Below are 23,957 nucleotides of genomic sequence, written 5' to 3'. Positions count from 1 at the left end.
TTTTTCTACATATACCAGTAGTAGACTTTTCTCTTAGGACCTAAGAACAAATTCTGACAACCAACGTCTTAAAAGATTGAAAAATATTTATGTATCAGATGACAACAATCACAATATATCAGCATTTTTAAAGCCTTAAGTTATTTTCTATTCTAAAATATAGAGGCAATAAGGAACAGCATTTACATGCTATCATACTCTAAATACATTGCTTCCTGAGCAGCCAGGAAAGTTTAATGAGAACAAAATTTAATTTCCAAATACTCTTCACAAGCTGAACTATTTCATTACACATCAGCCAAAGACATTTGTATAAAATAAGGTTATATTATTTTTGAACAAGTTTCACAGAATAACATTTATAAACATAGGCCTAAATAATTTAAACACAGCAAATTTAACAGCTTTTCATGCTACAAAATTACTGTATAAAAAAGATTGCCAAAGGGGATGTTAAAAGTGCTCTCTTACTTGGAAGTTTTTCTAGAGGAGACTATTTCTAGTGTAACCTGAGTCATCTGCTGGTTCTCAGTCTCTTCTGTCATTTTTCCATCAGTTCTCAATAATCACTGCATACATCAATCAGCTCTTTGAAGACAGGTGAGTGTGCCAACAGGCAAGCAAAAAACCTAGCTAGTTCCTACCACTAAGTTAATTTTAGCATATTTCTCTAAGGAATAAAGTGGATGCTAGTCCTCTGTAACTTCACTGGGAAAAGCAGAATTCCACATGGCTTGCACATTTTATATGGGTGCCCTTTTCATTAATGAATAATAGTGTACTTACTACTTCACTGGATGTGGTGTGATAGGGAACAGCAGAGTGCACAAGTGAAAGCCAGGCCTTCCAGCATCTCACTCTAATGTCCCTGTGGGCACACAGGCCAAGGTGTCACTGTCACCTTATACATAACATCGTGTAGCACTACCAATATACAAACCAGCTGTATTAATTATACCACCTCTCTATGTCTTCCATCACATCCAGTGCCTAATTTTAAAGTGCAAATTTAAAAATTTAGGGAAACTTCACTTTGGAGGAGAAAAAGTTTGGGGTGGTTGTTTTGTTCTTGAGAGTAATCATGACATATTAGGCAAAGCAAGATAAAGTGAAGCTACCAGCTTTGAGACAAAGCATCTCCTGATAAATAAAAGCCACAATTATTTTCTTACTGTATTGTTTCAATGAGACTGACACATAGAATATAATTTAAAATCCTTCTGATAAAAACTAAGACTAGATGCTCCCTTCCTTCAAAAATGATTTTTTTCCCCTGCTTAGTTGGTATTTATAATGCAGCCCCCAAAGAAAAGAGCTAGAGATTTGTGCTATTTCATCTGTGGAAAGCACCAATGCCAGCGGGCCACACAATTCCCCCAGCTCTACCACCACCTGCAATAGTTTTGGACTGATCCCTGTAGGTGTATTCTCTACTGACCACTTACAAGAGCCAGGAACTGCTCTTATCCCTCACACCTTGTCAATGGATCTGTGTTTCATTTCATTCATTACAACATAGTCAGAACACTAAGTTTCTGTTCTGCTCTAAGAATGCCCCAATATAGCCGAAGTGTAGAGTATTTGCTGTATCTAATGTAACCTTCAGAAATGTACAGATTTAGGCCATATTTAAAGAATCAACCAGCAGGATTACTTGGCATTGGACTATGCTCATCACTCCCTTTTCCTCCTGTCACAATCATGTGTGGAGCTAACCCAGCCATACACACCACTTGCAGCTGGGCTGGGAGAGACCAGGTCCACAGCTTCAACCACTTTTCTTCATGGCCAAGCATTAGGAGAAGAGCACCACGTGGTCTATTCTGAAAATATCTCCAAACACAGAGATGAATTTGGCATTTCTGCTTGTTGGGAACATTCAGAAGGCAAGTTTTGAGTCAGTCAAGCTCTGGCTCACGTGAACCACGCTTTGACTACAGTGGTCAAGGGCACAGCCAATCCCCTGTGGGCCCTGCCAGCAGGTGGGGCCAGCAGTGCCTAAGTGTGCCACAGACTCTGTACTGCCCAAGCACACAGTCCCACCTTGCCAAGAGTGGTTGGCAGCAAGTGAACAGAGTGGCTTGGCTTCAAAAGACATGTGAAACGACTGCTGACTGTAGACACTCCTCCATGGTGCTTCTTGGTCAATGCTGCCTTTACTCATGATAAAGCTAGGAGAATACTTCTGAAGAAATAACAAACAAAAATGAAGTTGTCTAAACCCAGTGAACTAGCTAAGAAAGCAATTTCTGGTAAAGAGAACAGCTGCCTGGAAATAGTTTGTGCTGGGTGAAGAATGTCCAGAGTTTTTGCCATTGTGCTCTTGACTTACTTGTAGTAACGAATCCAAATCAAACTCAAACCTCTTCAGCAATTGCCAGCTTAAATCAGAATGCTTTAGAATTCCTCCAGTAATCACAGATTAAGTAGCAATATATTGAAACTAAACTGTGATTGTCTTGTAATCGTTTACTTCACAGTGTTCACTTAGAAACTGATTATTGAATTGCCTACAACAATTATACCTGGAGCTTGAGATCTGTATCACTGTTGCCTGGGCCAATTTCACTATTCATCTCTGAACTTGGCTTCCAAGATTTCAAGTCCTGCCACACCTTTACGAACAAAATAACTAAGAGTGGCATTCTGACCCCATCCCTTCTATGCCTGGGCTGGAACCAGCAGATATACCTGATGTCACTTCAATTTAAAAAAAAGATGGTACCACAAATTAGAAGAAAAGTTTGTTAAAAAATGAAAAAGGAACTGCCAAAAAATCTACTCAGGTACCTCCATCTGTTCTTCAAAGAGAAGAAGAAAAACTGCACTATTGGCATCCCACAGTGCAATCGGGTATGTCTTCATCATTGTTTAATACTTTTCACTAGAAATAGCCACATAAAGGGGCTTTACTAAAACTGGTTACCCTGCAATATAGCACATTCCAGTACCTCTTCAATACTTTTTTTACCAATGCCCTCATCATCTCATCTCATCTCATCTCATCTCATCTCATCTCATCTCATCTCATCTCATCTCATCTCATCTCATCTCATCTCAATCTCATCTCACTGTCCCCACTAACTACATACACTTTCTCTCACTGCTTATACCTGTGCTTTCACAAAAAATTAGTATCCCCAAAATCAAAATTTTTTGTCCTTGAGGCCAGGTTTTCTGTTTGCTGTTAGTTTCTTTGTTTCTATCAGCCTCCTTAGTTACAGGAGGATTCCAGAGCTAAGAAGGGTTATGTCCACCAGTGACTCAATCCAAAGTCAGAAACCAGCTGTAGGCTAATAGGCCACATATTCCAGTCTAAACTAATGTCTTAGTAAGAGACAAAGCCCAAAGTTAGTAGGTATTTTAGTCTTACAGAAACCATGCAATGAATTCCCATTGCCTCTTAAAAATAAATAAATATATAAGTTATACATGGCCTTCTAAGCAATGCAATTGAGTTCCAATGTGAGAAGCCCATTTCAAGACTTAAGCCAGGAACAAGTGCTCACCAGACCAATACCTTTTTTTGTGCGTATGCAACTACTGGGCCTGTTTGGCATAATACTTCAAGGAATGAAAAGGCAAACTCAACATTAAAAATATTGAGAAAGTCCCATGACAAAATTAAACACAACAAAGCTCATCGGGTGTCTCCAAACCACAACGTTATTCTTCTGGCCTCAGAGTTTCCAATTCAGTGTTGGCCAGCAGCACCAAATAAGATAAAAAGGTTCTTTTATAACCCAAGAGTGAACAACAAGCACCACTAATCAGGAATTAAAAATACCTATGTATTAATTTAAATAAAGATCTCTTGCTAGCCCAACAGCAGGTAAACTCAGCTCCACTAGTCTCTACAGAAGGTGTCATAAGCTTGACAAAACCAGTGTGAGCAATTTTTGGTAACTAACTCTTTGGGTGAGAGACTGCAGAGATAAACTGGTCTTTTAAAAACTGCCCAAAGATTTTCTTCAAACAATTACTTTTATAAAAGTTTATGTGCAAAGCTATCTGGAGTTACTTTTGTAATTTAATACCCAATAAGAAAGTGTCATCAGTTTCCTCCTTCTGCTCCTTCTGCTCCTTCTGCTCCTTCTTCCTCTTCTCCTTTAACAACTAAGGTACCTGGGAGAAAAAAAAATAGGAAAAGAAGAAGAGGAAGACATAGTTAATTATGATCTACCTGAAATCATGATCTTATCTGAATTATGGTCTTATGTGTCCTGTGGAAAGAGTCAAGAGTTGTATTTCCTGCCTGTTTCTAACCAACATGAACTTCTGCATACCTCAGCTGGTCTTAACTAGAAAAGCCTTCAACTGATGAGCTCCTCTGTTGGATGTTTTTCCAACTTCTTGGGTAACAGGGAACAAAGAGGTACTAAAGTATGGTCTGCAAAGATCAGCCCCACTTGGTCTCTGGGAGATGCACCAAGTCAGTTCAACTGCTAACAACCAATCATCACATCACCCTTCTCTTGTGGGGCCCCTACTTTGTGCTGCCTTTTCCAGGACATATATGCCCAAGTTTTAGTGTGGTTAGTAAGTGTAACCTTATATTACCAGGGGCACTTTTTGCCCACAAATATGTGCCCCATTCCTTTTTTTGTTTCACATTCTAAACTTTTCATATTACAACAGCAAATGGACCACCGCCGGCCATCCTTCCTAGCAGTGCAATTCTCTCATCAGGCTTCCACTTTCTAATATTTTTTTTTTTACTGCAGTTGATCTGGTTTTAGATAGGGTCTGGTAATAGACTTCCCATCCACTACTCCCTGTAGTGAAGCTCTCTTCTCTTGTTGACATGCCTCCACCCTTCCCTTCCCTTCCCTTCCCTTCCCTTCCCTTCCCTTCCCTTCCCTTCCCTTCCCTTCCCTTCCCTTCCCTTCCCTTCCCTTCCCTTCCCTTCCCTTCCCTTCCCTTCCCTTCCCTTCCCTTCCCTTCCCTTCCCTTCCCTTCCCTTCCCTTCCCTTCCCTTCCCTTCCCTTCCCTTCCCTTCCCTTCCCTTCCCTTCCCTTCCCTTCCCTTCCCTTCCCTTCCCTTCCCTTCCCTTCCCTTCCCTTCCCTTCCCTTCCCTTCCCTTCCCTTCCCTTCCCTTCCCTTCCCTCCCCTCCCCTCCCCTCCCCTCCCCTCCCCTCCCCTCCCCTCCCCTCCCCTCCCCTCCCCTCCCCTCCCCTCCCCTCCCCTCCGCTTATTCTGACTCTATGTTAGCATTACCACTCCTGCTCTCCCCTGCATTGCTTTAGTACACAGGGGAAAATAGTGAACAACTAACATCTCCATTGACAGGAGTTAACATATTTAAAAATAGACTTCAAAATGATCTAATTTTTAATCACTAAATGGTTGAATATCTTTTCATACCAGTGTCTTAAATAGGAGAGGACAGCTCACAAATTGAGGCTCACTGCAGAAATGGTGGGGGATATTCAGGCATTTAGGAAATTTGCATGCAGACTTGAAAATTTGCCCTTGCATCAAAAGCAAACCAGAGCATACTCCTGTCTATCTCCATTATCTTATGTCACCTCTTTTGTTGGCAAAACTGTAATTCAGCTTGGCAGATGAAAGCTTTTTTGTTAACTTACTTAATGCTAAATCTTTCCATTCCCTATTAGGTATTTGATAAAACTACTTGGGTAACTACAGAATGATGCCCAGCTGTAGCTTGCAAGACCACTTGGATTTAGTACTCCTAAATCCATCAGACACCACAGCCAGGATGTCAGTAACTACTTCTGAATAACTCTGAAGAGGAGGGAGGAACATTAATTTCACGGGCACACAGATGAATCTCTGAGGTTATGTTTAATTTCCCTGTGCTTGTCTTTATATTAAGCTTTTAACTCACCCCAATTGCCTGTTGCCCCAAACTCACCATCCAGCTTTTTCAGCTTGGGTACCCGTTTGGTTGCTTCCTCAATCCAACTGCTCTGATCAGCAGCAAATTTCTCCTGTAGTGGATTGCCTACAAACACCAGCTCCTCTAGTACTGGTACCTCTGCCAGCCTCACAAACTCTGCTGCAACCACAAAGGTGAAAACAACAACCAAATTGTGGAACATGGAAAGTACATCTGCACCACACATTCCTTTCACACTCAGTGCAAACATAAAGAGCATGGGATACAACAGGAGAGGGACTGCTTGGGCTCTAACTGGTACCAGGTTAAAGAACAGGGATGTGCTTTAAGAGAGGTTGGAGAAATATGATTCAAAGCATGAACTTAGTTGGACTTTGAAGTTAAATTCAATATTCTAACTATTTTTACTCTTTTGCATAAGTAGATGTTTAGGGATTTTACACATGTCTGCAGGCTTGTCAATTAAAATCAAAGCTCCATGAGATACAGCACTATTTTTCACTTGGTGACTTAACTCATGCATTCACCACACTACAGAAGTCTCTACAGAGTAGAGATGCATGGCTTACCCCAGTCTTTCACCAAATTATTTGACATATAAAGAACCTTCAGTTTCTTCATTACACGGATACCCCTCAGTTTCTCAATTAAGTTGTATGAGATCCACAGCTCCTCCAAAGTTTCAGCAACTGCCTCCTGGAAAATGACAGGACTACTCAGATAAGCAGAAGTACATCTTCCTTATTATTCATACTCCTTCTTCACCTTCTACAGGTAACGTCATGTGAGAAAATACTAAGGTATATTGGTCCTCATTTCCTTTTAAGCTGGTCCCTAATTATTAGGCATGGCAAATGCTCATGGGAATTAAAAGGCAAAGTTATATATGCAAATATATGTAAGGAGGACAGAAATCACTATATTAGAATAAAACAAGACTGTAGCTGGCTGCAGTAGTTCTTAAGGCATAGGGGCAGAGGAGACAAATCTGCCTGCTTGTGCACTGCAAGCACGTGTGAAGAGAATGCAATTCAACAACTGCTTTGGAAGGGATGTTACACAGTGTGAGAGCATTATTCATTCTGGTATGTTCTGGTATGTTTGTATCTGCTGGCCAGAAATCACATTCCTAATTCTCTCAAAAGAGAGGGGTTTTTTAAACCAGTCATCACACACTAACTCTGCCTTTCCCACTTAAGAGATACGGCATCTCTGAAGGTGAGAACAGCTTTGAGGTGAAACAGTATCTCTTGAGAAAGAATTTATATAATCATTTAGAAAATAGTGATTGAAAAAAGTATTCTTCTGGCCTGAATTCAAATGTAACAAAATGGATCCAATTTTTTCCTCAACTAATTTTCCCCTATTAGGTAGATGCAGTCCTGCCACAATCAACTCTAAAGCAATACTGTTTCAGGTGCCAGTTAACATAAAAGGCACTGACTCTGAGGTACTGTGTTTTTACAGGACTGCAAATATTTGTATTAAAGAAGTATCTTCAGGTAGAAAATTATGCATGCAAAATGTCTGCAGGAATTATATTCATGTAAAGCCAGCAGAATTTAAATGGTTTTACAGATAGACATCAATTTTCAAATAGAAGTTCTGATTATCTTTATTAAAGACAAGAAAATCTCTCTTCCTAAAATTTTTCAGTGTAGTAAATTAAGGTAGAAAAATTTCCAAACATTAAGAGAATTTGAACCAAACAAAGTGAACAACTATCTGAAAATTCAGAAGCAATGTGTAAGAGTGTGAAGAGATGATAGCAAAGGAAGAATATAAAAGGTTAGTGCTTAACCTTTTATTCACTTAATTTTATTGAATTCAGGAAAGACTTGTATGAACACAGAGAAATTACACCATAATCTATTTTTTTACTGAAATATTGATACTAAAAAGCACACACCAATCCATTCAAGTTCTTTATGTTATTTCTTCCCAAAGACAGAATCCTCAAATTTTCTGCAATAAATAAAAAAAAAATCTTGTTAATAAACAGAGTTTCTTTAAAATAAGAAGATGCTGTAAGTCAGGCAAAATGCCATATTCTGCTTACAAACTGCACTCTGAACAGGCTGCCTTAAGAAAGAATGACCTACAGAAACAAAACCTCCTGACCTAAACAGATCAGCAGGAATTGATGCAGGGGAAAGCTCAGAAATACACTCATGAATACAAAGCTTCTCATGTATAAGTTACCTATTGAAATTCAGTTTTGATAAATACTGGACAAAAATTATTATTTTACCTTGCACCTGAACTCTAACTGCTGACTTGCTTCTTTTGATCTTACATAATTCATATCCCTTCTTCTCCAGGCAAAAGGGGTTCTGATCTTATTTTAAGGCAGCAGATTTGGTTTCTATACTACAGACAGCATATAAAGCTGTCTTACAGATACCTGATGAGAGACATTCAGCTTAGTTCTAGTTTGTCTGACTTTAGCATCAAATACTTGGTATAGACTGGATGTTTTGAATCTACATTAATATAAATATTTAAGATTCTTTAACAGCTTTTAATGTTTTATACCACTAAAAAATTTCATTGGTTTCACTTCTAGGTATAACTGCCTAATTATTTTTTCTCAAGATAGTTACTCAACTGAAGTATTAAAGAACAGTTACTTGGAAAGACGACTGGAATATTTTTTCCTGACTAGTATTTCCAAATCTTTTGAAGTCTGAGCTTATTATGCAAAGAAATAAGTTCATCAAGCTCTTTGGCAGATCTCTTGGTGTGCAGTTGGAAAGGATGAGATTCTAGGTTCCTTATCTATCCAGCTGGCATTTTAATAGGAACAGAAAAGCCTGGAAGCTCCACTTCAAAAGCTGCAGCTCTTTGCCAGCCTCATACCACAGTCAAAGTCTTGAGGACAGACCATTAAGACTTCTGTTCCAAAGTCAGTAACCCAAGAGTTTCAAAGACAGGTGTCCAAGAAAGAGAAGCTCTACTTCTAGACAGGTGGCACATCCATTCATAAAGTATGAACAAAATGAAACCAAGTATATCCAATCCTCTGCAAAGTGGAATGACATTTTGTCCCTCCAGACCTACAACACTCCAACCTCACTGCAACCAGTAATGCATTTGCAGAGTTGTTGAACTGTAGACTGTCTTCATCAGGAGCATGGAAAATGGTCATGACATCACTCTAGAACTGATTAGGTGTTGAATAGCACAGCAAGGCTCATGGGAAGGTACTGAAGTGCTTACTGAATGGAATTTTTTGATTGTTGCACTGTGAGACAACTGTCAAGGCTAGTGCAAGGATACCTGCTGCAATACACCACTGCTGCTCAACATGCATTCTCCAGTAAGACTGGTCATTTTAAAGGTCACTTGTAATGTTCTATGAGGAGGGAATAAAAAAGGATAACAGGTATAAATAAAGCTGGACACATGTAACAAATGATGGCATATCTCCTAACCAGGCAACTAGAAAACAAACACAATGGACAGCTGGCTTGTCACTTACTTAGGTTGTTCAAGTTGGCGATTCTATCAATGCAGTTTGTAGACAGTGATAGTTTCCTATAAAAGAAAGAATAATCAATTCACACTACATAAGGGATCACTACACTGGAAGAGTGATCCCATGTCCCAACACCACTGCATTAGAAATAATTATATGTTCTTGTCTCATTAGATGCTAAACTAACTGGATGTGTAACAGACTCAAAATATCCTAAACCATTAAGATTTCTTCAACTTTACTTAGTTTCTGGGAAAGTACCATGAGTTACTTACATTAAATACTGGATTATCTTTTGATACTTAGCTTTATAAAGTGCATGGATGTTTATTTCTGAAATTACTCTACTCTCTTGAGCAGGAAGTCCTGCTCAAATTGCCTCTTTTTTTTCCCTGAATTTTGGAGTGGATCATAAACATGCCATTCAGCTGACAGACTCCAAACACAAATCTATAATTATATACTGATAAACAGTATATAATTTTTCTGGGGACAAATATTAATACAGAATCTACCCTAACACCTTCTGAGTTAAGTTACAGGGGTCTTTGAATTAAAAAGGGCAGTTGTGTGCAGAAAGAGAAGCTCGGTTAAGAAAAAAAGAGAAAGTTGCTGCTTTGAAGGCCACACTTAAACACAGTAAACACATATTTGCAGTAAACACATATTTTCAGAAAAACTGAAAGGAAGAGAGGAGAATATTTTGTTTCCAACATATTTTTAATTGAACTTACTCGCAGTTAACAAGAGCAGAGAGAGCGCCATCCATCTTTTCCACAGGAGGAACCTGCCCATACAGTTTCACTTCCTTTGCCTCTGAAGCCTTCTGGCCACTTTTCTCTTCCTAAAGAAAAGAGAAGGTGAGGAAGAGACTCACTGCTACATACAATTACCAAAAATTACTACACCAAATTAATTACTCCAAAAGTTAATACTACAGAAGGACATCCAAGGAGAAAGCATTTTGAGTACTGCTATCAAGATTCCTGCTAGTGTAGCACAAAAAGGGTAAAGCTAGCTTATTTTCAAGGTATCAAAATAATTTATACATTACATATGCCGGGTTTTAAAAGTTGTGTAACACTTGAACAATTTAATGAAGGAGTCACAAGGAATGGAGAATAGATTGAAGGCTAAAATTCTTGATTAAGGTATTTCCATGGAGACTGACATACAGAAACCTCAGCTAGGGCCAATCTATAGCAGAAGCAGATTTAAAAGTTCTGACAGAAAAGTCTCCTTCTCACTTCACCCAGAAATCTCAGAACTCATGCCCAGCTCACAATACAAACTGAATACAGGGGAGTGTGTTTTGGGGGAGAACTTCAACAGATTCACAGCATTAAGAATCTAAATAAAAAGTAAAATTCTAATTAGCCATTAAGAAAGAGTGGGGGAAGATGTCACACTTAAGAGAATAGAGCAAAAGACAAATTTCCTATTTACAACCCAGGCTGATAATTCAGAGCCTTGGAAAAATGGATGTAACTTCAGCAATTAGGTTTACTAAAAAATATGGTCAATTAAAGCTTTTAAAATTCTGAAGTGATGGCAATTATTGACTAAACACTTGGAACAAGTATCTGTTTAGAGAGTAGCAGCAGTTTTGACAGCTGCCTCCCTGACAGCACAAAGGGAGCATTTTGTCAGTTCACTCAGTGTTCAGTGCAAGGACTGGAGATCCATTAACAAAGCTGAAATCTTGGCATTTTTAAAACAAGGACTCGTGTTTTCTTCTCCATTTCATGCATCTACTGAAAAGAGAGATAGCTGAATGTGTCTGTCCCCACCCCCACCCCCCAGTTTATATGGCTACTTTGTAATTAAATTAATCATATCCCATAACTCTTTCAGTATCCCACAGCAGAACATCAGGTTTTGATAATATTATTTTTCCTCTTGTGCACCCAAAATACTTCAGAAAACTTAATTTAATTTTTAAAAAAATCATGTTGTCTTGTACGCTCATTTATATTCCAGTGACTGTCCAAATTCAGTGTGACAGTATTTTTACTCAAAATTAGTGACTTAGCAAATAAGCACATCAGATGTTTTGCTGGCATATGGTGATACATGTTCAAACAAAGTAACTATATAAATGTGAAACTTCCATTTTGTTTTCTAAGAACAGTACTGTATCTGTTTGTATTTACACTCAGTTTGTAATCTATGAGCTCATATCAACAAGTAAAAATACTTTTTCCCTTAAAAACATGAAAGAGAGAGAGCTTCCAACACAGACTGGGCCAGCAGTGAGCTCACAGCAGTGAGCACCTCCCAGAAGACAATTCATCCAGCTTGCCAAATACTTCTGGAAGCAGCTGCACAGCCTCAATATGCCACAGAGAAAATATAGGTACGACAGACATGTTTTTATAAGAAGAGGTAACATGTTTGCCAAGTTGAAGCTGCTTTGATTTCAAGTTGCTTTGATTTAACTAATGTCACCCTGACTGTAGGGCATAGGTAAACCCTTATACCAAAGGGAAGAAAAACATCTGGAATGCAACACAACACCAAATGCAATTGTATAAGTCACATGGACCCAGATTAGGAAGAGTAAAAGGAAGATTTAGACCCACCCCTAATAACTTGAACAAAAAAGCAAATTCAGCACTTTATGCCTGATGTTAATGGAAACTCACTGACACAGGCTGATTCTGTCTGAGACATGTGACAGAGGAGCAAATGAAAAATAAATCTGTTAATAGGAAACATGGAGCTGAAGCTCTGGAAGACATAAAAAATGAGGGAGGAAAAGCAAACTATTTTTATACACAGTTCATACCTTTGCTAATGCTGATGTCTGCAAGTTGTTGCATTCTATCTCTTACTAGGAGAGCAGCAGTGAAGTTTGTGGGATATACCAACAAAACTGGAAAACCCCTGAAATACTGAAGGTACTAAACAGTGATAAAACTCAAAATGGAAGTAATCTTCAGTTACAGGTTACTACCTTGAGCTTCTGGTTTTCAAGCGTACCTACCCACACTATCACATCCAGATCTTCCAGAGGCCAAAACATTTATAAATCATTGCTCTAGCAGCTGGCCACAATTAGCAGGAAAGCACATGTACACCCAACAGCACATCCGTGGCTTCATCTAAAATTCAGAGACTGGGGATTCTTACTGGTTTTACTGGACAGTGAACCTGACTCTTGAGCATCCTACATCATCATTTGACATTACATCCCCATCCTTGCCAACACATGGCTTTTTGGAAGACCAGGTCAGCCACAACCAGACAAATAAGCTTCTGTATTAACAGAGTATTTTAACAAAAAAAAACCCTAAGAAACTCACTCTGAGTTAAGCTTTGCACAATATGAGGGACTATATGTCAAAAGATATGTAGAAGATTCACTGAATTCAGTACAATGAGAATTTCACGCATGTTTATTCTGTGGGAAAGACTGCACTTGGGTAAAGTGAACAGAGCATAATTAAAACATAATACATCCCCAACTTTGGATCTCTTTGTGACTTCAGGCCAATGCATATCCAGCAGAACAAGGCAGGTGGGCAAAAGAGACTAATCTTTACCAGTTGTATCAATTTAACAGGAACATACAGAAAGTCCAACAGAATGTACTATACAACAACAACAACAACAACAGTAATCATCATTTTACTTTGTGAAACTTCTTCAAGCAGATGTTTCATGCAAACATATTTCCTACAATGTTTGACAAACAAAATTAGCTGAATACAGTGAAACCTCACGCCACTAGACACTGTTCTAGTTCTTACCCATCTGGCTAGAGCTTCTTTGATGGTCGTTGCTTTTGCCTAAAAGTAAAACAAACTTAAGTGAATATTCATTGAATTTTTAAGTGGCTTGTTCACTGCAAATCTATTTCCTCTTCCTTCCCTCTACCTATCCTGCTTGTTTGCCCCCTTCCACCACTTTCCTGTATTATCTTGGGTCAACCAAGTCAAAGAAGTTGGAACCACCCAGTGTCTTGTAATTTTGTTTTCTGGGGTACTTTGCTTCATTTTCAGAAGCAAACAATGGGCTTAATGTCAGGACATTATCTTCCTGATCTTACTCTCTGTCCCATGGCACACTGCTTATTCGCTGTTATGGTGAAATTCAATTTAAAGGCATAAGAAGTTCCTGCATTGAAAATTGTGGTCTAATGCTCTTAAACCCTCACACTTTGTACTGTACATTAGCAGCTTCCTGTCTGAAAGAAAGTCCATGACCAGAAAATGATACAGCCTCCTAAAATTCACTGAAGAAAATGAGGTACATCTGGCCAAAACTCAAGAGCAATCTGGATTATATATATTTGGGGTTTCTTTCCAATTGTTTTGCATTGAGTTACACCATGTGATGTGAAAACATGTATGTGGTGTTATTATTCAGTTTGGAGAAACCTGAGAGCTGCTTTTCAAGGCTTTTTAAGGACTGACCAACTTTCTGTTGTCACTAACTCTTACTTTTCCACCTCACATCAGAGTGTCAGTGAAACCACATAAAGATATCCAAAACAGTAGTATATAAACAATATGTTTAATGCTTCTCTAAACATTAAACATATTCCAAGATGTCTTTTGGATTAAAAGGTTTCAGAGATCAATCTTTTTACAGGCAGTGATCAACAGCCTTCTTTCTACAAATACAGGAAGACTCTAGTTTTGGCATCTATGCTGCTCTTAAGTGTAGTAGGGCATAGATAAAAGCAGCATTTCAGGTAATCAGATATATAACTCCCCACACTGTAGGAGTTAAAAACAACAAACCAACTTTCCCCAAAAATCTTACAGGCAGCCACCTCAGTCACAAAGCTTTCATGCTGGGTACTTTGGACCACAGGAAACTCTGGTCCCAGCAATAAAAGGCAACAGCTGAGGCAGGTTTATATAAGAAAAGGCCACAGCCACCAAACACCCAGCAACAGCCTAAGAGCCAGCAACATCAGGGAGCCTGAGCATGGATCTCAAACATCAACATGCACCTCCATTTCAACATCCTCAGATGTTCCAGTTGTTTCTGCCCACTGACAGGCATTCATTTCAATCTGGTCCATACCAAGTGGTAGCTAGCTCTAAGTCCCATTGGAGATGACCTGCAAACTTGAGCCCCAGCAGTAGCTCCCCAGTGTCTGCCAGAGATGAACATCTGCATGACCTCCTCTGGTTCAGAAGAACACATCCCTAAGTTACCATTACAACAGCCTCATTCAAGCCAATTAACAGCTACCAGCGTGCAGGCAAAAATAGCTGGCTTCCAGTTAATTGGGGATTCTTGGGCAGAAACTTCATTGCCTTTTTCATAATTATGGCAGCCAATCACCACAGCATTTGGGTACATGATCTCGGTTACTCTTGTTGAAGGCAGAAATGCATTAATAAGATCAGTGGCTGCTTGCTGTTTCGAAGTCATGCCTAAAAACAGTTTGGAATTTAAAGCTACTGATCCATGTGAGCACAAGGAGCAGCTTCTTCCCTGACCTCCATACACTTATCTCTGCTGATTTGATGAAAACATGGATATCAGCACAGCAGGTTATCTGGAGAGCACATATCAGGGCCTTCATTTTCTTTGAGATGCACTTGAAATTTCTGTAGGTAAATCAGAGTATCTTCTGCCACAGGAGGTTACTTAAGGGAAACTTTCTCCAAGAAGCTTACCTGCAGGGTTCTTCTACCTGCTTATTGAACAATTTTCTACAGGTATTTAGGCTAAAGAAAGTCATAATACTTTATGTTAAAATATTCAATATGCCAAGGGATCAGTGGTCACACTGAAGAGTCACCATCAAAATGGCAGGAACAAGAAACAGAATCTCTGAAGGGGAAAAATAACCACACCTGTACTAGTAATGGTTGTAACAAAAGATGTATTCCTCCCCCCCCCGCCAAAACATAGCAGTTAGACGCATAGTATCTACAAAATTTAGACCCCCCAGGAAAAAGACACTTCGCCTTTATTTGCAGACATTTATTTGTGTTTGTAATAGAAGAAATCGGAATTGCACAGCAACAGATGCCGAGCTAATGGCTGTAGTGATCACCGATACCGCCGCCTTAAAACCACGTACTAAGGGAGGTCTGGGAGTTTGTGACTCCCCCCTTTCCTCGCTTCTCCCCGAAATCCCCTTCCCAAGGCACAGCAGCAGGCCACCGGCCCCCGCCTCAGCCGCCGCCCCGAGCCCCGCGCTCCCTCCCGGTCGGCTCTCGCCGAGCCCGGGCTGCTCGGCGGGGCCCGGCCCTGGAGGGCTCCGCGCCGCCACCGCCGGCCCGGGGGCCGCTCGGACCCCCGCCGCGGGCCGCAGGACTCACCATGGTGCCGTGGATACCGCGAACGCTCCGGTTGCTACGGGCGCGGAGAACGCCCCGCCCGGAACTCGCGTAGCGGCGGCGGCCCGCGGCGCCTTGTGGGACTGGCGGCGCTGGCCGGGGCCCGGTCCGAGCCCGGCGCGGGGCTCACGGCCCAGCCGGGGCGCTGGGGAGCCCCAGGGGCAGCTGCGAGGGCCCCCAGCTGTGGCCGGTGCAGCTCATCCAGCCCCCAGTGCTGGAAGAGTCTTAATGAATGTGAGTCTTAATGGAATGTGATGGGCGTTTGGCCTGGCAAAGCATTACTGTGGCGGGTTCCGGGCTCCTCAGTACAAGGGGAGCTACTGGAGAGGGGCCAGTGGAGAGCCACAAAGATGATGGATGAGGGGTCTAGAGTCTCTCTCTGGTGAGGAGAGACTGCGGGCCCTTGGCCTGTTTCGTCTACAGACGAGGAGAGCTCACCAATAGATACAAATATCTCAAAGGTGGGTGCCAAGAGGACGGTGCCAGACTCTTTTCAGGGGTGCCCAGTGGCAGGACAAGAAGAAATGGCCTGAAGCTGAAACACGAGAAGTTCCACCTCAAGGTGAAGAAGAACCTCTTTGTTTCAGCAGAGCACTGGAACAGGCTGCCCAAGGAGGCCATGGAGTCTCCCTCTGGAGACAGTCCAAATCCACCTGGACACATGCCTGTGTAACTTGCTCTAGGTGACCCTGCCTTAGCAGGAGAATTAGACTAGGTGGTCTCCAGAGGTCTCTTCAAACCCTAACCATTCTGTGAATGTAAGCCAATATAAATGACGCAACTGTAACCAAGGCCATAACCAGCCACTCAGTTTAATACACACTTCAGGAAATAGCTACACATTCTGCAGAGTGCCTGCAATGCCACTTGGGTCCCCAGGTAGCATTGTAATATACAATATACAAAAAGCTAGTAAATATAAAAAATGCCTGGTTTTCAACAGGTCCTTCTATTAATTATTTTGTCCAGGAAACCCTGATTGACAAAAAAAGGCTCTTTGCAATAAAATTACATTGTTTTTAATTTTTCCTCCTTTTAAAACAAAGTATCGTTCATTTTCCAAACAAATACTTAACATCAAATTCTTACACATGGTTGCTTTTTAATAAAGGAAGTGTTTTATTTCTCTTTCAAATTGCATGTATCTGACAGAATCTAACACTGAATTATTTTAAAAGCTTGTACTTTAGAAATTAAGTCTGAGACCTCTTAATCTACCTGTTTTGTTTTTTTTTTAATTTATTTACAATTTAACATTTACTTCCTGAACCTCCAGATTGCAATCATGCAATGCAGTGCATATGCTGAGGTAGGACTGCAGTGTGGAGACACAGGTATTGGCACTGGGAGAGTGACAGAACAGGGATAGGGGAGGTGCTGCTCTTGCACAATTAATATCAGCTCCAGCTACTGAAGAGACAGGATAAGGCAGGAACCTTCACACAACAGACAACCCTTTCTCCTACAGTTGACACTTGAAATGAGTTTGGGAAAAAAGGCAGTCTGACAGGTATGGGTGACACCAAGGAGCACACTGCAGTAGGCTCTGGTCCTGGACTTCTGGGGCTGCTTGTGTTAGCAGAAGTTCTGGCACCAGATATGACTTGTTAAAAGCCTATTCAGCTGGTGAGGGAGTTTAGAGACCAGGCAGGAAGAGATCTTTTGTGGAGTTTGCAGGATGGAGCTTCTCTTGTAAAGAATGGCTGGATAAATTGTTCAGTTGGCATTGATTGTGTGTGAAAAACATGTGACTTTAATCAAATGATAAGGAATAATAAGAGTTGCAGAAAGCTATTGAGACTGAGCAGCAGCATAATGACAGTTAACTGGAGAGAGATCCCTGAGAGCAAAGCAGAACTGAATACCACTAATGAAAGGTTTTTATCTTCCTAGGCAGCTCTCAAACTGGTCTGACAAAAATTACTTTGGAAGGAGAAATTTTGTTGATAGAGGCCTTCCTTAAACAGGCCTTCAGCACTAGCACTGTTTCAGCAAGACCCTCTTGAGAGATCAACCCATATGGGAAGAAGTTGTTTCTTTCTACCTGAATGGTGAGGGGGAAGAAAAGGCACTAGCCAAAAATGAATTTGGATTTAAAAAAAAATATCTTGAGCAGTCATGGAAAAGCTATCCTGGATTTGGCTTTGGGTGCTTTTTTTGGAGGGCATTGTTAGTTTGATATAATTCTGAGTTAATCACCACCATAAGGTGACACCTTTTTACAGTCAGTTTCTACAGGCTAGGTTTTCTGTCTCCCAACTCTGCTTCCTCCCTAAGAACAGCTGTCAGCATCTGTTGACATCACTACTAAAGAGTTCCACATGTAATTAATCCCTAACTTAATGGCTGTATTTAGACATGCTCTAACTTATCCAACAGAATCTTAATACCCTGAGTGTCAAACAGCAATCCAAGACATTACAGGAACAGACAGGTGCATCCCAAATACAAGACAGTGCCATTCTTCTTGGATGACAAGGAAAAGTACTCTTCATTTTTCCATTCAGCACATAATTCTTTTTGGAAAGAAACAGACTGTCACCAGAAGACCACACTGCTAAGTATACGAGCCTCATTTCAAGTAGCTTCAAATTTCTAGTAGGTTTCTCCAGCCTCGTGTAAATGGTAAACATTTCTGAAGTGTATATGGCTGTAAATATGAGAATTCTGGGGTAAGGTAGCTTAGGACCCAAAGTCAGAGTCATCATTATTTGGATATCTACATTTATCATCCATCATTGCCAAGGTGTGATCATCTCTGTTACTGCTGAGGGTGCAGGCTGCCTGTTAACATTTTGTGAGATGTAAATATTGCAAGCAAGGAAGTACCTACTACTCTCTTCAGGTACTTATTTCTTCATATCATGACCATTTTGAGCTGTCAAATTTGTACCATAGTGCAGCCTGCTTGTTGTTTCATATCTCCTATGTTTACCTAGTTAAATTAACTAAGACTGCTCCAAATAAATCCCTATCCCTTTCTTTTTAGATTTATACTTGTAACTAAGTAGTCATTTGGTTTCATATTTCAAGGCTTGTCTCAGTCAATCCCTTCAATTCACCAGTCATCACCAGTCATTTTGGTGGCTCAAGTTCAGTCCTTGCAGATCTGCAACAGCTTGCACGTGTTTAAGTGTTCATCCCAAATGCAAGTGCAGAAACTCCTGAATCTTTCCCCAGGAGTGTTCCTGTGCATGGGCATGTGCTTTGCTCTCTCCACCCCCCAGAACAGGCACCCCCAAAACACGATCCATAGCTACCTGACAAAACGGAGTAGAAGGAGGATCAATTCGGTGACCCGCTCCTGGATAACTCAGGAGTTCAAAGTTCTCTTTCCCATGCTGGCGTAGACGCCTGATTGCCAGCTCAGCATATAAGGAGCTCTTCCACATCCGATCATCTTCCCCTACCACTAAGAGAAAGTGACCTTCTGCTTTTTCAATGGGGATCACGCTAGAAGAATTAGCAGGATTCCTTGGGTCATCCAGAGCTTCAAAAATGTCAAATACACCAGAGTCAGAGACACTGACTTTCTTCATATCAAAACGCAGCCCGGGCAGGGTCGTCTCACCATAATGGAGGTCTGCAATTGTGTTTGAACTACAGCCAGAGATTGAGACAGCAGCCACTACTTCTGGCAGGAAGGTGATCATGGAGAGTGCTAATTCTGCCCCTTTCCCAGTCCCAATCACTCCAACTCCTGGTCCTTTCACCTTCAGATAAGATAGGGGGTGGAGAAGAGAGGAAGAAAGGAATAAAGGAAGCATACATTATAATGGGATTAGCCATTAATTGACTTTGGAGTTGTTTTATTAAAAAAAAGGTTAGGTTAATTATTGATGTGACCTGTTGGAAAGTGACAGTCTGGACCCATGCCTCTCCTTCTGTTTACAGTCTTATTTTTCAGGGACACCAAGAGAAATCAAGCCCCACAAGAAATACCGACAGGCACAAGGCATACCATCACTCAGTCCTTACCTGGTCCCTACTGCATATGTTAATGCAAATTTTTTCTCATTTTCCTAAAACAGGTAACAGGAAATTCAAGTCTCAGGAGAATAAAGTAACCTCACAAATTACATTTGAAGGATTAGATAAGTATCATATTTGTCTTGTCTTTTTCTAGCCTGGAAAGTAAAACTGAAAGCAACATCCCACATTCATTCTTTCAGCTACTATGAGCAGTGTCATATCAATCCTCTCTTAAAACTAATTGCTTTCATGTAAGAAAAAAACCAAACAAGCCCAACATTTTTATCACCACTGGTCCTGTTTGGAGGATACTCCAGCATTCATTATCCCACTGATCAGCAATCTTCTAGCTCCAGCATGAATTTAACAGATACTTTGTGCTGGAAGAAATTCACTTTCCCCAATCATATGCGTAAGCCACTATTGGGCCTAAGCTTGCCCAGCAGAAACTGATACTCAAATATAAAAAAAAAAATCACTACCACTTAGGCATAACTGCTAAATCCTCCCTAGTCCCAAGAGATTTCTCATTTCACTCACCTTTGGGTGACGCTGTAGGAACCTTGCTGCCTCCTCAAAGTACTCAAGTTTTAATTCTTTCAAGACCCTAGGAAGATCTTCAAAGTCAAAATATGGCAGAGAAAGAGCAGCAAAACCATGGGTAGCCAGGAGACTGGATCTCAATTCAATCAAGCCTCCTTCATCACCATACATGTCAATCACTCCTGGAAAGGGACCGTCCCCTATATTACAGAGAAGAGTTACAGAGGAAAAGTTATCAAACAGGACACAAAAAACTATCTGGTAAAGAGTGAACAACAAAATACAGAATGCTTAAGACATTTGCTATTAATAGTCATATAAGACATTAGCTATTAATAGTCATTATTTTTCCATTTGCACAGCAGAGATTTAAGAAAACCAGTGCTGTATCCCGCTCCAGCTATTTCAGACTAAGAATAGGTCCAAGTCCTTACATTCCTGTAAAAATATATGAAGTTACAGGTTTTGCTTTTTAAAACAAAAAAGAAAAAAAATCAACCAACAAAAACCCCAAAACAAACAAACAAAAAAACACAACAAAAAATAACAACAGTTCTAAATGTATTTTTCCATGGTCTTAACCTCCTGGCCTCAGACCAATCATACACCAAGTCAGCTATTTTCCCACAAAGCCACTTCTTAATTAGCAAAGTGCAAGCTCATGAGTAATGAGGCAAGAGCACTGAGCCCTTGAAGTAAATTCTACAAAACTTAAGTAGACTCTGGAATAAACTGCATTGGGCAAAGCCCAACAAAGATAATCCATTGTTAAAATCAGCTGGACTTACTACCTCTCTCTCAAGCTCAGCACTGTAAGCCTTGGCAGGAGAACTGCTCCTGACGAGACAGAAGGCCGAACCGAGAGCTGTGTGGGTGCAGCTGTGTGTGTGCAGGGGGATGTACAGATAAATGTGCACATACATGTGTATGATCTGTCCCACCAAACTACAGAAATTATCAGAACCACCATTTTAAACAGCTGTGCTTTTGCAGCCAAGCTCATGTTGTAAAATGTTTGCATGCCAGGCCAGGAGATCTTAGGTTAAAAGGCTAAAGATGCTACTTAATGGACCTTTAAATACCCCAAACAAGCTATTTTTTTTTTTTTCCCTGGCCATCAGATGTCATGTCTTATGTGCCCTGATCCAGCTCACTACAACCATCTCAGCACAAAGAGGACACACTTGTTGCAAGAGTGTGTTAACTCTTTGACACTTCTTGTATGTGCTAAAGAAAAGGTCTCTGGCATTTCAACACTTGAGAAAAGGAAGTTTTCTTCCTTTTCCATGCTAAATGGTGGAAACCTCCCAAATAAAAGAATTAAGAAGCCAGGGACTGAAACATGCTTTTGGGTTCTTACTCGTTCTTACTCTTTTTTTCACTGAAGCTCAATATTCTACTTGAGAGAAAATAGGTTGGGATAAATTTATTATAATGCTATGATCAGCAGTAACCTTTAGTTAGCAGCAGCCAGCCTATATGGCAAGAAAATACGTATTTAATCATCACTCCTACCTGGAAAGCTTTCTAGCAAGAGCATGTAATCAGAACACAGTCATAGATGAATGTGTTTCTCTCTCATGAAGACACCCTTTAACTTGCACCAAGGATCCTGGACTGCTTCTCTGAGTGCCTACACATGCCCAAGTATATGGGTCCTGCAGAACTCACTAAAAAGCAGGATAAAATGGGCTAGACAACTTTACCAACATTTAAAAACAAACAAACCTCCACATCTGTAACTCTTATTCCTGAATTGAGAAATCATTTTCATATTAAAATTGCATCATAAGCCCACTCCACTCGTCCTCTCACTTTTAATAAGAATGGTTCACATTTAAGATTCCTATCTTGAAAATATTAAATTTTTTTGTCCCTGGAGCAAAGGAGGGTATGGTGATAATGCTGTAACTTGATCCTCCATCATGAGGGATGGCAATATCATTTAAGCAATGATTCCAGACTTTTCAACACTATTACAATGCCAGAGTTTCTAAAGGGGAAAATGCAGTTTCATCTTGCAGATGTCTGGATTCCCACTGAGCTCAGCAGAAATCAAACTCATCCTCTGAGGCAGGATAGATCAAAACAATGTCTCAGAGATGGAAAATCCAGCATGCTGACTAAACATCTGAAATTCAAAGTTCAATCTCTGTTGTTTTTTTCCTCAGCGGACTTTGGATCCATATCTAAATGCATTAAAAAAATCATTGGTTTGGAATGAAAATACTTAAATACTTAATAACTGTAGTGATACTTACAGGAGTTGCTGAACCAAGTAGTTTTAAATTAGAGGTAATGTAGAGGGCAGTTCCAGTACCCACAACACTCGGGGAACTACAAGAAGTTTAACTCATGTTGACTCAGAAGTTTAGCTCAAGTGTACAAACACAATCACTGGTGTAAGGTTTCGTTTTCCGACACCACTCACAGACCATCAGAATATCACACTTCATAAAGCACAACCATCTCATAAGCAGAACAGGCAGAACTTGCTTATAAAATCATTTTGGTTTTATACCACAAATGTAACCCAACTACTAACTGTAGTAACTGTAGGAACAGAGGTGAGATACATATATCTTTTAGAATTTCATCTGCTGCTCTGCTTCCTGGCTTGTGTTTCAAAGGGAGGAAAACACAGGCTTTTACCTTTTTAATTCAGTCCTACTTAGGGTAAAATCCTTGGGACATTCAGCACAGGCTCACACAATAAAGTGCATTAGCTTTTCTGGATGTATTAGCTTTCCTGGTAGTCCAGAACAAACATCAAACCTACTGAAAAACCACAGGCCGAGCACAACAACGAAGTAAACTCTCCAAGCCCTGTTCTCCTTTCGCTCCGGCCCGTCCCGCAAGAGCCGCCTCCCCGTGCCCGCCCTGCTCGGTGCCGCCGAGAAAGACCAGGCGGGGCGGCCACGCGCAAGCCGGGCCCTGTCGCGACAAGCACTTGGGATATCTAATTAAGAGTTCAGGGCCACCTGTCTGCAGGGCAGTGTTCGGCTGTTAAGGAATGCGGATTCCCCGGGTGACAGCCTCTGCAAGGGGTTCTTTTACGAGATTTTCCTTGCTTTGGTCCGAGAAGGCGGGGGGTCCCGCCGGCCTCGGGGCGAAGGTCTCGGGCCGGGGCACTCACCCGGCGGCAGGAAAAGGGAGCCCCTTACGACTCCTTCCTTCAGCCGGATCCTCCGCACGCCGGGGGCCGTGAACAACCTCTGCACCTCGACCTTGGCCATCACAGGCCCGGGTATGGAGCCGGGCGGGCTGTGACCCTGGTGGACCAACACCTCCACCTTCATCGGGGCGCTGGTGTTGCGGGGAACGAGCCGCTGGTACGGCCTCTCCATGCCGGCGGGAGCCAGGCTCCAAAAGAGCCCCATGGGCTCCACGCCGGTGTAGTCCCCGCCGTGGGAGGCGTCCGTGCCCAGGTGCAGCTCCCCGCGACTGTCCGCCCGGTAGTGCGCGCACGACTGGAAGAGGCAGCCGCGCTCGTCGGTCGCCACAGCCCGCAGGGTCACCGGCTGCCCCGGGCTCAGCCCCGCCACCCGCGTCTCTACCCGCTCGTCCGCCGGCCCGGCGGCGGGGGACACGGCCAGGCTGGCAGCCCGTCGGGCCGGCTGGGTGCGCAGCAGAGCCCGCGCCGGGGCGGCGGCGGCGGCCAGCGCTCTCCACATGGCGGCGGCAGTGGCGGGTGCGCGGTGTGGCCGCGCCGCCCGCAATATCGGTACCGCGGCCGCCGCCCCTTCCAGGCGTCCCCAATGGAGAGCAGAGCCCCTCCCCGCCCCCCAGCCCC

General features: G+C 41.7%; 1 protein-coding gene across 3 annotated transcripts; it reads right to left on the bottom strand.

Annotated features, from left to right (window-relative positions):
* Positions 1–139: 139 nt before the first annotated feature.
* Positions 140–23,867, bottom strand: LOC311155558 (dynein axonemal light chain 1-like). Of its 3 annotated transcripts, XM_084208821.1 has the most exons (10): positions 23,301–23,867; positions 20,162–20,364; positions 18,910–19,362; positions 13,094–13,132; positions 10,076–10,185; positions 9,345–9,400; positions 7,773–7,828; positions 6,433–6,559; positions 5,879–6,022; positions 140–4,125 (listed from the first exon to the last, which is right to left on the bottom strand). In XM_084208821.1, exons 1-10 carry the CDS (start codon positions 23,836–23,838, stop codon positions 4,055–4,057), a joined length of 1,797 nt encoding a protein of 598 aa, XP_084064947.1. In that variant the 5' UTR covers positions 23,839–23,867; the 3' UTR covers positions 140–4,054. The 3 variants fall into 3 exon arrangements, with proteins under 3 accessions (XP_084064947.1, XP_084064946.1, XP_084064945.1); XM_084208820.1 differs by lacking the exons at positions 18,910–19,362; positions 20,162–20,364; positions 23,301–23,867 and adding an exon at positions 15,632–15,680 and having other exon boundaries at positions 140–868; positions 4,038–4,125; XM_084208819.1 differs by lacking the exons at positions 18,910–19,362; positions 20,162–20,364; positions 23,301–23,867 and adding an exon at positions 15,632–15,680.
* Positions 23,868–23,957: the final 90 nt, after the last annotated feature.

The sequence above is a fragment of the Fringilla coelebs genome (assembly GCF_963513975.1).
Source record: "Fringilla coelebs genome assembly, chromosome: 6".
Lineage (NCBI taxonomy): Eukaryota > Metazoa > Chordata > Aves > Passeriformes > Fringillidae > Fringilla > Fringilla coelebs.
The sequence above is the reverse complement of the archived record's forward strand: the minus strand, read 5'-3'. Positions and strand labels throughout refer to the sequence as shown.